This window comes from Pan paniscus, chromosome 5, assembly GCF_029289425.2.
Source record: "Pan paniscus chromosome 5, NHGRI_mPanPan1-v2.0_pri, whole genome shotgun sequence".
NCBI classification, from domain to species: domain Eukaryota; kingdom Metazoa; phylum Chordata; class Mammalia; order Primates; family Hominidae; genus Pan; species Pan paniscus.
Window position 1 is genome coordinate 96050143 of NC_073254.2, and position 15797 is coordinate 96065939.

A 15797-nucleotide genomic window follows, 5' to 3' on the forward strand; every position below is an offset into this window, starting at 1 on the left:
CAGCTTTAGTGTTCTATGGTATATTCATGAGTAAAAGGAATGTATAAATAAAATGGAAACAGTAAGGCAATTTGGAAATAAGATAATGCTTTCATCATAGATAAACTATTATTTTTATTAATCTACCTGAAATGCTAATCTTATAAGAAAGTTTTATGATAGAATGAAAGAAAAGTATTCAGTGAGTGCTTAAGATCAATCATTTCATGAAAAGTTTTGTTTTGTTTTGTCCAACCAACTCTTAAAATAATTTGGATGCCAAAATAGTGGTTGATGTGGATTGTGGTTAATTATAAATGGCATAAATTCTTCCATACTTCTCCCATCAAGAGAGAAGCTCTATGTCCCCTCCCTTTGAATCTAGATGGGCTCTGCAGCTGCCTAGCAATTGGAATGTGAGGAAATGATGCTGTTTTTAGGCCCTTAAGATATTAGAATACTGACACTCTGAACTCAGCTACCATGCTGTGGTGAAACCCAAGCAACCCTGTGGAGAGACCTGTGTAGAGAAGAAATGAGGCCCCCAGCCAACAGCTTTGGGTGAGCACTGATTTGCCAGCCAGTGAGTGAACTGTTTTGGAAACGGATCTTCAACACCAGTTGAGATATTCCAGCTGACACAACATGGAGCAGAGAAAAGCTGTCCCTGCTGATCCCCGCTGAAATTTCAGATTTATTGGCAAAATAAATGATTATTGTTTTAGGCCACTAACTTTAGGGATGGTTGTAATGCAGCAATAAATAACCATGTCAAGAAGTTAACATTTACTCACTGATAATCATGTAAATGAAATCCAATTTGTATAATTAATTCTGCTATCATACCATATATGTATTCCTGAAATACCTTGCATTCTGTAAAATGGCATACTAATTGCACAGTGTTTATGAGGAAAATACAGTTAAGATAGTCCACTCAAAACTTGTAGAATGTAGAGACCTCTAACTAAAACAATAATAATCTTATTAAATATATCAGTCATCGCAAATCTCCAATGGCATTTGTACTTATAATCACAGTACATTCTTATCAGCCTAGTGTCCTGGGGCTTGTGTTTTTTACTTGTAGTTTTACCACAGGGCTCTATAGAGTGGAAAGAATAGGGGTTCTTGGAGGCACTAAATCAGCTATTTTTTGCACTAAAAAAGGCTCTCTGCAAGATTTTTTGTTGTTTTCTTCCCTAATGTCTTCATATGTTGCTAAATATTTCTCTTTAACTGTGAAAAAGTTTGATACTATCGCCTCATAATTAACCTTCTTGGAGATTCAAAAGTGAATCACCAAGACTTCAGTGTTTACTGATATTCTTTTTCACTTACACATGTGCTAATTTACACTAAAGAAACACATGTAGCAGAACAGCCTGTATCCATAGTCAGCATGTAAGAGGCACAGGAATACATATAGTGATTGTAAAGGCCCAGTCCACGGTTGACATGGCTGCTTGTCATGGACTTGGGCCTTAGGACCTACCTTGTCCTCATGGACTCTCAGTTTCTAAGCCCAGAGGAGATTGTTGTTCTGGGTGAGCAGCAGTTGGTGCTGTTTTGCTTTCAGCCTCCTTGACCAGTTCCATTAGAAAAGGGCTGCCGGTGCTGGCTGTAGGACTGGGAACTAGAGCTGAAGGAAGGATGCTGTGGATGTCCTCCTCTGCAGAGAGGTTAGTTCAATGGACTGCTTTTCTGTTGGAAATGCTGGTGGCAGTGAACCTTTTCCTGGGTTCGGGATGGCTTTGTCACTGGTCTTTGAGGCAGTATCATAATGGGATTCCTCAAAGCATATGTTGTCATCTAACATAGACTTTGTGAGGGGAAACTTACCAGGTAGACCATGCTCTGCTCCGTCCACTGTCTCAAGCTGGGGTTCAACAAGAGGAAGTTCTGGACTCAAAGTAGCATCCTGAAGAATGAATTTTGCAAGACAGATGTTGAGAAAGGATGTTTGTATGTATATGAGAAGGGCTATACCCATATTTCAAAATTTTCATTTAAATTTAGGCAAACTATTTTATTGTTGACTTGAATCTACTATGGAGGAAGGTTCTGATATAGAAATATGTTCTAAAAGGATAACATCCATTGATACAGTGGTAAAATAAGATCTATTGCTTCTCGGATAACTGAATCTGCCTGAATAGACTTAACTAACAGCTAAGATACTTTGATTTATGTCAATCATGTTATGAATTATTTCATTTTAGGAGGGAATAAAGCTTAGTCAGCACTTCTATTTATGAACACCCCAGTGACAACTTCTGGCATAAATTAAATAAACATAGGTTTAAATTAAATACAAAAATTATTACTGAATTTATTATTTACTTTTAAAGACATTAATTTGTATTTATCAAACCCCCATAAAAAATACATAGGTAAATCTTTAAGTCATAAAAACACATTTATAAAGTATGATCACGTTTATATATATTTCTGAAAGTCAAAGTTAAATGATATGTTCTGCTTTAATTATTCTTTTCAGTTCATGAAAATTTGTTTGTTTTATTAAAAACAGAGCCCATCCTGATTCTAATTGAAACAAAAATCTAACTAAATTGAAGGAAACTTTGAACTTTGAGATATTTGAAATGCAAGTTGTATTATATTTTATTAATATGGATACTGAAAGTGGGTTAAGCAAGTGCTGCTTGTAAAAAACAGAAAAGAATTTAATTAGCATTGCAAAGGGGATTTTGCTCTGTTCAGTTCTTAAGCTGATTTGTTCTTTGGTGGAAGGGTTTGAGACTTTGTTCCTATTTAAAGAACAAAAGGACAACAAACTTACCTCTGTTATAACAGCAAAAGATGTGGGCAGCTCTGATTGGGTGTCAGGACCAAAGGCTGGCAGTGATCCAGCAATTTCTATGGGTAAAAAATCACAAGATTTGAGTGTATCTTTCCTTTTTCTTTTGTGGTTGGGACAATAAAACAGGCCAGGTTGAAATATGCGGAATAACCAATCCTTAAGGAGTAGTACAACAAATCATTAAGAAACCAGAGGCATAGAAAAAAGGTCATTAATCTGAATGATATATTGAAGGGCAGATGCAAAGGGTGCATCTTGCATGTTTATGTGATAAGAATAGTTATTAGGGTGGATTTTTAGGGTGCTCAGTTTTATTCTATAGATTTGGACCAAGCAGGCTGGCTAATTATCTAAACCATTGGGGATAAAAATATGACTAAACTGATAAGAAACAAAATGACTAGAATAAATACTGGAACCAAGGATCATTTGTGGCAAACTTTCAGCCTAAAGCCTGATTCTCAGAACGCCACAGAGGGCTCAAAAGGGACAAGCCCCGAGTATCAGGTTGTCTCTGAGACACTTGTGAAGTTGACCTTTTCTTGCCTATGAATTTCCCTGGCCCTTCGTCTTGTCTCAAGAGACCTTTATGAAGTTTTCTAGTGTTAAGAGTGCCTATCTTAGGCAGAAAACAGAACTGGCAGAAAATGAGTTTCATGCCATGTTGTACTAAAATGGCATTTCCAGTGTCCATCTACTTTGCCATTTACTGAACCTACTGAGGACTGCCCTCTGAGGATCCTAAGTGTGCCTGATGATCTTGTTGTCTTCTCTAGATCCACTCTCCCCTCCCCTCCCTGCTACTTTCTGCCCCAGAAGGTTGAATAATATGGACTATATCAACGGTTCCTTGGGCTCTGTCTTTGGCATGGCATACAACATTAGGCAACACTTCAAGTCTGGAGATAGTAATGAGGCTTGCTGCTTCTAGCCTCAGGGAACTCTCCTAATCCTTTGTGTACAGACAAACCTTTACAAATGGTCCCTTTATTAAACTCTCCTCAAATTATACTAATTTGAATGTGCCATCTGTTTCTCGCCGAGACCTGACCAATTGACTACATGAGAGAATATGTTTTGATTGTGCCAGGGTAACAGAACTGTCTGTGGGTTCTTTTCTCTGCCTTCGTTCTCCGCAGTTGACTTGGACTGAACTGAAACCTTTGGATTCTCCTAGAACTATCCTTGGTAAGAAGTGGGTACCAAAGACTCATCAAATGAGACACAGGAAGGAGTGAGAAAAGCTAGAAATGATACCATATGTATTCCTGTCACAGTAATGATTAACTTTAGAAGACCCAAGTTAAAATGACAGTTTCCATGAGACATTCACATTCTTAGTCTCTGCCAAAATGAGAATAAACTCAGAACTAAGCAATCATTAACTGACCGTCAGTGAACTGAATTGTCCCCACATCCAAAGATTGTTCTTCCTCTAGTGCTTTGCTGATCAGCCTTTTGAGGTCTGTAGCTGTGAGATAGATTTCTGGTTGCTTGTCCTCCTCCATGGTTCCATGATAGACTTCCTCACTTTCAATTTTGTTGGAATCAAAAGACAAGAGGTCACTTGCAGGGCTTTTTGCTTCTGCACTGTGTCTCTTAAAGATGGCCGTAAGTTGCATCTCTGTGGAGCTTGAGCTGTAGATAGCAGAGGACACATTCCCCACCCAAAGCCATGGTTACATGCCTTGCAAAGAGAATCACTAGATTGCTACAAAGCTTCAGGATAGCTTCCACCTCTTTCCTGATGGGCTCGGAGAGAATATCCCACTTTAAAACATTTCAACATTTATCAGAAACTTAAAATATGAAAAAAGAATAAATATATCTTTTAGTTCTAAAATAGAATGGCAGGAGGGAGGTCAGTCCACCTCAAAGAAGGATTACTAACTGAATCAAGTGACCATAGATTTTTACTTTAGGTTTTTTTTTTCTTTCTTTCTTTTTTTTTTTTTTTTGCGACAGGGTCTCACTCTGTTACCCAGGCTGGAGTGCATTGGCATGGTCATGGCTCACTGTAGCCTTGAAGTCCTGGGGCCCAGGTGATCCTTCTGCCTTATCCCCCAGCATAGCTGGGAACACAGGAAGGAAGTGGGCTAATTTTAAATTTTTTTGTAGAGACAGAGTCTTGCTGTGTTGCCCAGACTGGTTTCAAACTCATGGCTCAAGCGATCTGCCTGCTGTGGCCTCCCAAAGTGCTGAGGTTACAGGCCTGAGCCACTGTGCCCACCTAGGTCTTTTTGAAAAAGTGCTTTTTGTCAAAAAAGTTGCTGGTATTGACCACTATTTTTTGTGATCTTATAAGTCATGCCGTGCCAATCAAGAAGAAGGATGAATTATCCTTTCTTCTACAAATAGCCTCCTTTAGGAAGGTCTATGAAATAGCAATGTAAGATATAGCAGTAGGACAATAGTATATATATATATATACACACACACATATATGTGTGTATATATATACATATATATGTATATATATATGCACACAATATATATATACTATTATGCATATACACATATATGTAAAAAATATATATACTATATATATGTAAAAAAAGTCCAAATTACCCATCCATATACCCATATATGGGTGTGTGTATATACATATGTATATAGGTGTATATATACACACATATATATATATACACCTATATACATATGGGTATATATACGTGTGTGTGTGTGTGTGTATGTGTGTATATATATATATATACATATGTGTTGTAACCAAGTCAAAGGTTCAGTTCTTAAGGCTATTTCTTTTCTACTTTTTTAAAATAAGTATTTTTTAATTAAAAAAATACAACTTTAAATGATACATAACACTCTTTTCCCTCAAGCTGCTTTTAAAATAACATCTTAGAAGGAAGGTGTGAGAAAAGAGAAAAATAAGCAGGACATAGGTAACTGTATTTATTATCCTATTCATTAACTCAAAGCTTTTTTGCATGCAAAAATGAAACAGGATTCTCTATGTCTCTGTCCTCAGGAATTAGGTTTTACCTTTAGTTCGTGTCATAAATCTAGACAGAGTGATGTAGAAGTGTTTTAAAGGCCACAGAAACTGATCATGTGTATTCTTGGTGGTTTTTCAGATGACACAATCATTTAGAGTCTATCGTTTGTTATTTCACTAGTCAATTACAGAGCCAAAGTTGATTCTTATTACTGAGCTCTCCAAGGTATAGTGGGCCCTTTTCTCAGTTCACATTGACCTTGGAAAGGAGCAAATTAGTTTCTCTGCTTTATTCCAGACTTAGGTTGATTCCATGTATGTGTGTGCTTTCAGATAGACAACTGCCCATTACAAATGGCATTTAAGAAATAATTATGCTTGCAGCACAGATAGTGTTTTTATGTTTTTCTAGCTATACCTTGAGTATGATAAAATCCTGTTCAGCTGACCAAGGAAATATTTACCTGTATCTCACATAGTGACTTTGATAAGAGAATTTTTTTTTTTTAACTACTGGACAATTGTTCAATTACTTCCATTTAAATAAGAAACCATCAAAAAGTAATGGGCTTATCCAAGACATTATATGTAAAAATTATTTGTGCAAAATCAGTATATAAATTTGGGGGAGACGGGAATGTACTATATTTCAAAACTTAAAGTCCAAATTACCCATCTTTTTCTTTCTTTGGTCTTCATTTCATCATGCACCATGGAAACATGAAAAAGAGAAAAAAATTTAATGACATTTATTGAGACATTCAATGAATTATTTTATATATAAAAGAAAAAAATATTTCTTTCCATTGTCTCTTTTGTTTGTTCAGAGCTTTGAAAGATTCATATAAACTGCCATCAGAATTTGAATGGAAACTTTGAGAGAGATATGAATCTAAGAAGTAAACATCATTATATGTTTCTGATTAGGATTTGAGCCTTAGTTCAAAGATTATCTGCACTTTTGGTCTTCTTACATTCCTTAATTTCTTCATATTCCGTCTAAAAAGGCTGGAAATCTATCCTACATGTTTTACATTTTGGGGGGTACTGGTGCCAGAACATTTTAAAAAAGTATTTTGTAAATGGATTTCTCAGCTCTTACTGTCATTAAATGATTAGTTTATTCCTGAAGATAATTTATCTGAGGCAAAACCGTGGAACTGGTGTTTTCTTGACAGATTATGTTTGAATTGTTGCTATCAGTAAGCTTTGAGGGATTGATCCAATTCACCATGGGACAGCTTGCAAGAAAAACCACCACCTGTTTACTGGGTGAGTGGTCTGTACTAAACAATTTACATGCATTCTCATTTAATCTTTTCAGCAATGTAATCCCAGCTTCACAGAAAAGGGAACAGGCACATAGAAGGAAGTGTCAAATGGGAATTGCAGGGTTGAAATCCTGGCCTTCCTGACCTCAAGCCTGGCTCATTTTTCCATGCTACCACCTGCTTGTGCATGAAAAAAGACCATTTAGTCACCAAACTGATGAACACATTTTGCACTCCTTTGGACACATGTATGAATTCAGTTTAGTAGCTATGTCCAGCTTTCTCCTTTTACATTTCAAATGGTAGTTGCTGCCAAAGACACTCTACACATGTGATGGGATTGGGGTTGTTGCCCTTTCTGCCTGGACTATATTAACTAATGTAACTTTCATCCCCAGATATCATATGACTGAAATGTACATGCTACAGGCATGCCACAACCCTCCTTCTGTGGAGGCAAGGAAGAATCTAACTAGTGCTGCTGTATGGGGTGAGACTTCCTTCTCTACCAACCAGACACTCATCCTCCCTCTTGCTTGTTTTCAGCAATAGTTTGTAATCCATGAGGTTCTGTAAGGAGGCCAGGCTTCCTGGGTCAAGACCCTAGTCCTTTTAATTTTTAAATAATTGTTTTGTTGAGGTATCATTGTAATAAACAAATGGGACATATTTATGGTATACGATCCAAGAATTTTGATGCCATACACCTGTCAAACCATTACCACAATCAAGATAGTGAGCATATTCATCAATCGCAAAGCTTTACTCATCCTACTGTGTGATCCTTCCCCTTCTATCCCTATCTGCCTCACCTTCCTAAGCAACTGCTGATCTGTTTCCTGTTACTGTAAATCAGTTTGCATTTTCTAGAGTCTATTATAAATAAAATCATGATGTACTTTTGTTTGGCTTCTTTCACTCAACGTAGTTATTTTGAGATGCACCCATGTTGTTGTGTATTCCAATAGTTCATTTCTTTGTTGAGAAGTTGTTTATGGCAAGAATATATGACAATTTGTTGCCCTGTTGATAGACATTTGGGTTATTTCCAGGTCTTGGCTATTAAGAATAAAGCGGCTTTGAACATTTGTGCACAAGTATTTGAAGGAGTATACCCTCCAACAAGACTGCATGATTGTTAATAGTTTTCCACCTTTGCTGAGAGATAAAGCAATATTTAAAGTGGCCCTTTCATTGTTCATCTTCATAATTGTGTTAATGATACATGTCCTAACTACTTCCCAGTCACGTTGAATTCAATGAAGTCACTGATAAAAAAGTACTTGTTAAATTGTAAATCAACCTTTATACAAATGAGCTGGAGGACAGTCAGTACCAGGAGACTCACAGGGTTTTTGGTCTTCTTCAGGGATCTGGCCCACAAAAAAGCAATTTCCTTAATAACATGTTTACTTTATAATATTCTGAGCATCATTATTAATGATTACAATTTTGCCACTGTCATGAGCACATTATTTATTGTATTCAAGGGCCAAAATATTTTATGGTGGACTAAATCTTCATGTCATCATGGAAATCACTGGGAAAATGTGATCAAACTTACTTTGTAGGCATCTTTGGCAGAAATAATAATAAATCCTTACAAAGATAAGCACTTGGGAAAAATTCAGTGTCAAGAGATATATCTTTAAAATATTTACCTTGTAAAATTTCATCATCTAACATTTTGGTTTACTTCTAAAACAGATTTTTTAAACCTTTGTTTTTCATTTATTGAAGGGAGGTGGATAATGAACATTTTAATATTCACCAAAACAACTGTTCCCATCATTTCCTTCAGCTTTAAATTAAAAATTTGTTCTTCCACTGCAGTGGTTTATTCAGAAAACCTTTGCATTTATGCAGAATATTTTTCTATCAACTTTTATTTTTCTCTAATCCATCTGATTTCACAGAAAATACTACCGAGCAGCATCTTGAAATAAAGAAAAATGAGTCTGCTTTGGTAGATATTAAGGGTTTCATCTTTTATAACTTTCACTTTTCAGTATTTCCTTTCTCTGGAGTTATACAAATCAGAGGGGCCTGATAGCTTTGAAAGAAATAAACCATGAGAGCTCCCTGCAAAGCTATTTCTTTTTCTGGGCCTGTGGAGCCCTTGCTCTGTACATCTTCTTGCTTTCAGACAGTAGGCAGTGAAGGAGCCAGAAACACTTCTGGCGGAGCCCACGCTCCCTGGTTTACAAAGCTCGTTTGGGGCAAGAAATCTCATTCTGTTCATACCAGGGCTGATATTTACCCTGTGGCACATTTTAAAAATAGCATATTATGAGTTCATCTGTAGATGTTTTGAAAAATGAGAACTTACAATAAAAGATTTAAAAATTATTTCCCCCAATCATGAACCCACATTAGAGTGTTGGGATGCTGAAGGATACAGCCCTCCTTGTGCCAAAGATGTGGGAATATGGTTAAACCCTCTTTAGTGTGGCACTATCTTATGATCTTATTTTTTTATTTAAAATTTTAATTTAGTAATTTTTGAGTGGTAATAGATTACTATGAATCAGATGTCAAAATGACATAAAAGGTATATTTTAGAATGTCTTGCTTATGCTCCTATTCCTTTCCACCCCATTTTCCCAACTCTCCTAGCCGGATAGCTATGACTTTTTATTGTTCACTTGTCTCTCTTGGGCAGCATGGTTTGTTTAAATAGTGATGTTATTTAGCATCCCATAGGAAACCAGGCCATCAGACACCTGGTTAAAAAGGTAGGCAATTAATGTCTACCTTTTTTCATCTGTCTCTACTGAGGTATTTTCCTAAGAAGCTCATTCATAACCACATGACCAAAGACAGCAGATGAGCTCTCTATAGAGAGCACTATTTCTGATTCCCAGAAGAAGGAAGGAATACAGCTCCTGTGTTACCCCTTAAGAATCACCTAGAGTCATGTTCTAATTAGACAGTTCCTTTATCTGAAACGTACTCCGTTTCCAGGATTTGGCAGAGCTAAACAACTGGGGAAAAAGGACCTTATAATCCTTATGGCATTGTTTTTACAAAAGGATAGGAAGAAAGTAATTTAAAAATTGAGAAGAGTTTGATTCTCTTACTTACCTAAATCCTAACACATGGATTTTTTTGAATCCTGGAAGTTTCTTAAATATCTTTTGCATCTGCAGAGAGAAAGAAATTTGTAAAATACTCTTTGGTTCTGCTGGGTCAGTTCTTGCCTAACTGAAAAACCTGAACACTTTTGATGAGTTAGGGGAACAGCTGAAAATGGAAAATGATTATTTTTTCTTTTAAAAAAACTCTCCAAATTGATCAGATGAAAAAGAAAAATTGAAACAACTAAGGAGGCCAAACTCTTTGTTCCTAGTGATTTCCAAAACCCGGAGGAAAGTGTTTTGCTATTTATTTAAAAGCTGTAACTGGATAGTTCTGATCTGCTCTTACGGTTACTTTAAATAAAATATAAAATAGCTTTAAGGTGGTATTTGAAGGAAACTTTTTTGTCTACAGGAGTTTTACTTATACACATAGGGTAATATTTTCTGACTATAATATAACTAGAGTTAGCTATAATATTTTAGCTATGATATTTTCTGAATTAATGATATGGTTTGGAAAATATCTATAATGTGAAAGGGATGATTACATTCAAAATGGCTGCTGTACTTAAAGTGGTAGAAATAGATTCTAATCTAATAGATTAGATTTACTCTTAGATTCATATGGACTTCACAATAAATTTTCTTAATTAATTTGACCTTACTAATGAGGCCTGTTATAATATTTTATAATTGCTGTACTAACTAATCCTTAAGCTACTACAGCCTGGCCATTCTCTCCAGGCCACTGTCTCTCCAGCTCTCTCTAAATCCAGTGGCAATTTCTGTTCCCCCCTCTACAGTGTCCCTGCTCTTTCCTGGTTCTTCTTCCACCTCTCTGACCACTCTCTCCATCTTCATTGCTCCACCCTATTTCTGTATTTACTTTCTACTTTAAACATAAGGAGCCTTCGAGTTTCCATCTTCAGCCTCCCTGCTTCACTCAGTCACTCTCTCTTTTCTTCTGGAAGCTCGACTGTAGATGCTGTGCTAGGCTCTGGGGACACCGTCACATGGACAAGTACTGCCCCATCCAGCTTTCCTGTTGGAGACTGGGAGGCAAGAGAGACTGAGGAAGGGATAGTGGTTGAGTAGTGAAGCTTGGGAGAGAGAGCAGGGTGAAAGGTGAAACTGAACAGGTGAGCAGACACCCATCCCTTTCCTCTCTTCCCTGTCCCCTCTCTCCTATCCTTGTCCCCGGGGGATATCATTTTCTCCCATGGCTTAATTGATCAGTGATACGCAGCCTTGAGTTCTCCACATAAATATCCCAACATTTGCCACTAAATGAATCTGCCCAAACCAGAGCCATTCTCTTCTTCCCAAGTCTGCCTTTGTCCTCAGCCTCTCTGTCTCAGACAGGGTCATGAACCCCGACTGTCTTCCATTCTAGAAAGCGCAGCATCCCTAGATACCTTCCCTCCCACCCCCCACATGCAGCCACCGACTCTGGTTGGTTTGAATTCCACAAGGTCTTTTGTTTTCACCATGTTCTCATTCACAGGGCTGGCATACCCTCCCTATCCCTACTCCTGCACTGCTGAAATGGGTTTATGTGTGTGAGTGGGCAGAGAAGAAATGGTTTTCTGGGTGTGTTGGGAGAGGAGGAAGGAGAAGGTATCTCCTTGACTACATTTATTTTGAAGTTAATCTTTTTACTAAGAATCTTTACTAACAGTTCATTGCTGGACCCATTGAACAAGATCCAACTGTTTAGAATGGCATTTAAGACCCTCCAGAATCTGCACCCCACCCCCAGGTACCTTACCATTCACTTCCTGCCATCATTATCCCCTTGGCCAATATCTTATCCTTTACTGACACTAAACTGACCCCTGTTCCTTCCCACATACAATATACACTTCTATGTCTTCAAGTTCCTATGAATTATTTTCTCTTCAATTTTTCCACCTTCTGCTTATTAACTTTCCCTCCTCCCCACACTGCACCCATTTTCAAAGCCAGCTCAGACATCTTCTGTACTGAAAAGCATTTGTAGAGCCCCAAAGTCAGGTTCAATTATTTCTTCTCTCTACTACTCTAGAGTTTATTGCAGTATACCCCATAAAAGTCTGTGAGGTACATGTCAGTTTCCCTCACCGAGATCATGCTCCTTGGCCATGTCCTGTTTATTCATTTTTCTTTACCTCCCTCCTTCCATCTAGCAGATTGTCATACACATAGTAGGGACCTAGCACATTTTGTTTAATTCAGTTGAGTGCATCTCTTCATTCTCTAAATTCACTACCATTCCACTGTGTTGTCACCACATCAAAAATTACTGCCAACTTTACATTGTTCGTGTGAAGGACTAGAGCAGTGATATACAGATAATCCCCAAATCACTTACACTGGGCTTTAGACTGCATTACAAATTTTTTCCCCCAGCAGACTGATTTACCTTCTAATTATATACATATTTTTTGTGACAATATTAAAAGCAGTTTCATTCCCTGAACATAATAGGAATCACAGTGATGAAGGTAGCTCAGCTTTTGGGTGATCCGGAGCTCTTTGTACGGGATGGGGTTTAAATATTGGTTCTGCTACTTTCTAGCTGCAAGATCCTGAGTTTATTGCTTAATCTCTCTGACTCTTGGTCTCCTTACTCAAAAAGGAATAACAATGACAACTAATAAGTAACAAGTGCCTGGTACACAGCTGGGCAGTTAGTGATTTGTATTATTTACTTTCTTATTCTCTACTTCTCCTGCTGGATTGCCAGCTCCTGAGAGCCCATTTTTTCTCTTACTCTCCCAAGTGAGCACACGGCATGGAGCCTGGAAAGAGTAGAGCAAGTCTTTAGTTAGTCATTTTTGAAACTCAGAGGGAGGAAGGACAGGATGAGGGTCCCTGTAGAGGTCAGGGGCAGAAGGCCTGGGGAGCGAGTTTCTGTGTCTCCACCCACACCCTGCCATGGGCTCAACAGAAATCTAGGAGGTTGGGTTCTGCAAAGCTAGTCTTTATTCTGAGGGCAGGAAGGTCTGTGTACATGCTTCACGTCTGCTGTGGCTTCCTAGGACAAACAGCTTTGGGGCCACAGGGAATTTGCCATGCTATTTCAGTAACAGCTCCAGGGATTTAACATTTAAACATGAGCTGCAGTTTCTGGAGCAGCAGATTCAGATCCTGAATCATCCATTTTTCTTCTCCAGGATACCAGAGATGCTGTTATATACATGAAAACAGTCAATCGACCCTGGGACTGGCACTGTAGATGCCTGCAGCTGCAGCATCAGCAACAGGGAGGACTGCGGGGGAGAGCCCTCCTCCTCTCCAGGAGGGCTCCATGGCACTGGCTTGGGTGGAAGGGATTTATTGTTTGTGTCCATGCCCTCTTTGTGAACCTATCTGGGATTGATTAAGAGTCAGCTTTGTTTAGGAGTGTGAGGAAGGCATCTAGGGAGGATATGACAAAAGCCTCAGTTAATTCTGCTAAATAATCTTCTGGGGACCTTCTAGTCATGGAGCACTAACCACTAAATTGCTAATTAAGTGCCCAGTTAACCTTATTAATAATACTAAATGCACAGGGGCCTCCCTGATTCTGCTGGAATGTATGTTAACTGGGCTATAAAAAGGCAGCTGTGTTGAGTTTTCATGAATGTTTGCACAGGAGAAAGCATTCAGACAACAACTAAATGATTCCTTTTGACATTTGTATTAAATTGCTCATTAGGTTTATTGTGGAAATTAAATTACTGCGAAGCACTGTCCATTAATTCCTGATTAGGCCTGAATGTGCTAATGCAGGCATTGGGCTGTGGTGGGGCTGATTAGTTATCTGATGGCAGGCTGTGAGGTGGTTGGGGCCCTGCTAGGGAACCTGGGGAGGGAAAAGATGTTGTAAGCAGAGGGGTTCAATCTTAGAGAAATCAGTGACGACTGTGCAAATGGAACCAGCAGCACTGACGCCAGGGGTCTCTGGAACAAGATTGGGCAGGATGTACTCTTCTTTGACTTATAAGTTTTTCAGAGGCTAGCAAGACATGCCCATTTGGCTGGGCACGGTAGCTCACGCCTGTAATCCCAGCACTTTGAGAGTCCGAGGAGGGTGGATCACCTGAGGTCAGGAGTTCGAGACCAGCTTGATCAACATGGTGAAATCCTGTCTCTACTAAAAATACAAAATTAGCCAGCCATGGTGGTGCCTGCCTGTAATTTCAACTACTTGGGAGGCTGAGGCAGGAGAATCGCTTGAACCTGGGAGTCGGAGGTTGCAGTGAGCTGAGATGGCACCATTGCACTCCAGCCTGGGCAACAAGAGTTAAACTCTGTCTCAAAAAAAAAAGAAAGAAAGAAAAAGACAAAAGACATGCCCATTTGATGATGATACAATAGTCCCTTCCCACAAACATTTATCTGGGAAAAATAGGAGGCATGGCATGGTGGTTAAGAGCAAGAGTTCTGGTGCCAGGCTGCCTGGGTTGGAATCTTGGCTCTGCCAGATAATAAAAGTGGCACCGTTGGACGTATTAATCTCCTTTCCTCAGTTCCCTCTTACAAAAAGGGGAAATAATATTACTCACTTACAGAATTGCATGAAAAATTAAATGAGTTAGTACATATAAAGCATTAAGAAAAGTGTTAGCTATTATGTCTATACACAGCAGTTTAGACTTGGAAAGGAACTCTGAGGTCATCTTCTACAATTTCTAAGCAAGGAAGTTAGGCCAGGGATCTCCAATTTCTCAGAGCTAATTTTTGGCAAAAACAGGACTAGAACTCTGATTTTTAAAAAATCCCAATATATTTGCATTATTCTACATCAGATTGTTGTAAGTGTTTAGAAAATTGACAATAGATCATCAAAGAGTCTATGGACAATTATCCTACTTTGAAGATACTCTGACTATACTAAGGAATTGCCAAAAAGAATGTTCCAAAGAACAAATGGAAATGTTAACAAACTATTCTTTAATTCATTTGGTCTAATAATCCATGTCTGAGTAGTTTTCTGGTTCATAAATGCCCCATGCTGATTCTTTTACTTTGACATTTATAGAAAGAATTCTTTACATTTTATTGGCTGAATGCTGATGCAGAGAGAGGCTGGAGGTTAAGAATGTTTCACTTATTCATCTCCTCTCAGGGTGAGAAGAGGTACGTATTGAATTCTCCAAGTATGAGAAGGGGGCCTGTTTGTTCCCTGGCCATGCTGAGTAAGATTCATGTGCACTCCTGTTGTCCACATTGTAGTTCTTGGTTATGTAATCTCATGGATGCTTCTATTTTCAGTTGCATTTATACAAACAATTACTGAGTAGTTAACTGCATCCCAAACTCTGTATTAGAAGGTTAGGCATCAGAGATTAAAAGAACAGCTCCTGTTCTCTAGGAGAAGCTCATAGCCTGGTGGTGATGAGTGGGGTGAATGAAGAGGGAGGAGTAGAGATAGCAAAGGCCATAGACATATAAGCAAGCAATCTCAAGAAAGGGTGTTGTGAAAGCAATGAGTGAGCCCAGGAGAGACACTGGATGCAGAATGAATAGAGGGAACTTTCCATGTTGAAGTATGTAAAACAAGACTTGGAGAAGGGCATTCTAGACAGAGCAGACAGCACATGTAAAGGCTAAACGGGGGACAAATTGGAAATAGTTTGCATTCCTGGAAACTAGAGTGAAAAGGAGGGGGATGATAAGGAACTGGTATATGGTGAGGCTCAAAAAAAAAAAAAAAAAGGCAG

At 38.4% G+C, this 15797-nt stretch overlaps 1 protein-coding gene across 1 annotated transcript in view; it reads right to left on the bottom strand.

Moving 5' to 3' along the window:
* IMPG1 (interphotoreceptor matrix proteoglycan 1) overlaps positions 1-15797 on the bottom strand; it is a 126990-nt gene that overhangs the window by 80404 nt on the left and 30789 nt on the right. Inside the window, exons 7-11 of the mRNA XM_008975372.3 lie at positions 10115-10173; positions 6432-6452; positions 4194-4441; positions 2783-2859; positions 1822-1900 (exon numbers count right to left, since the gene is read on the bottom strand). Of these exons, the coding sequence (XP_008973620.3) occupies positions 1822-1900; positions 2783-2859; positions 4194-4441; positions 6432-6452; positions 10115-10173 (484 nt within the window). The remainder of the gene's footprint in view (positions 1-1821; positions 1901-2782; positions 2860-4193; positions 4442-6431; positions 6453-10114; positions 10174-15797) is intronic.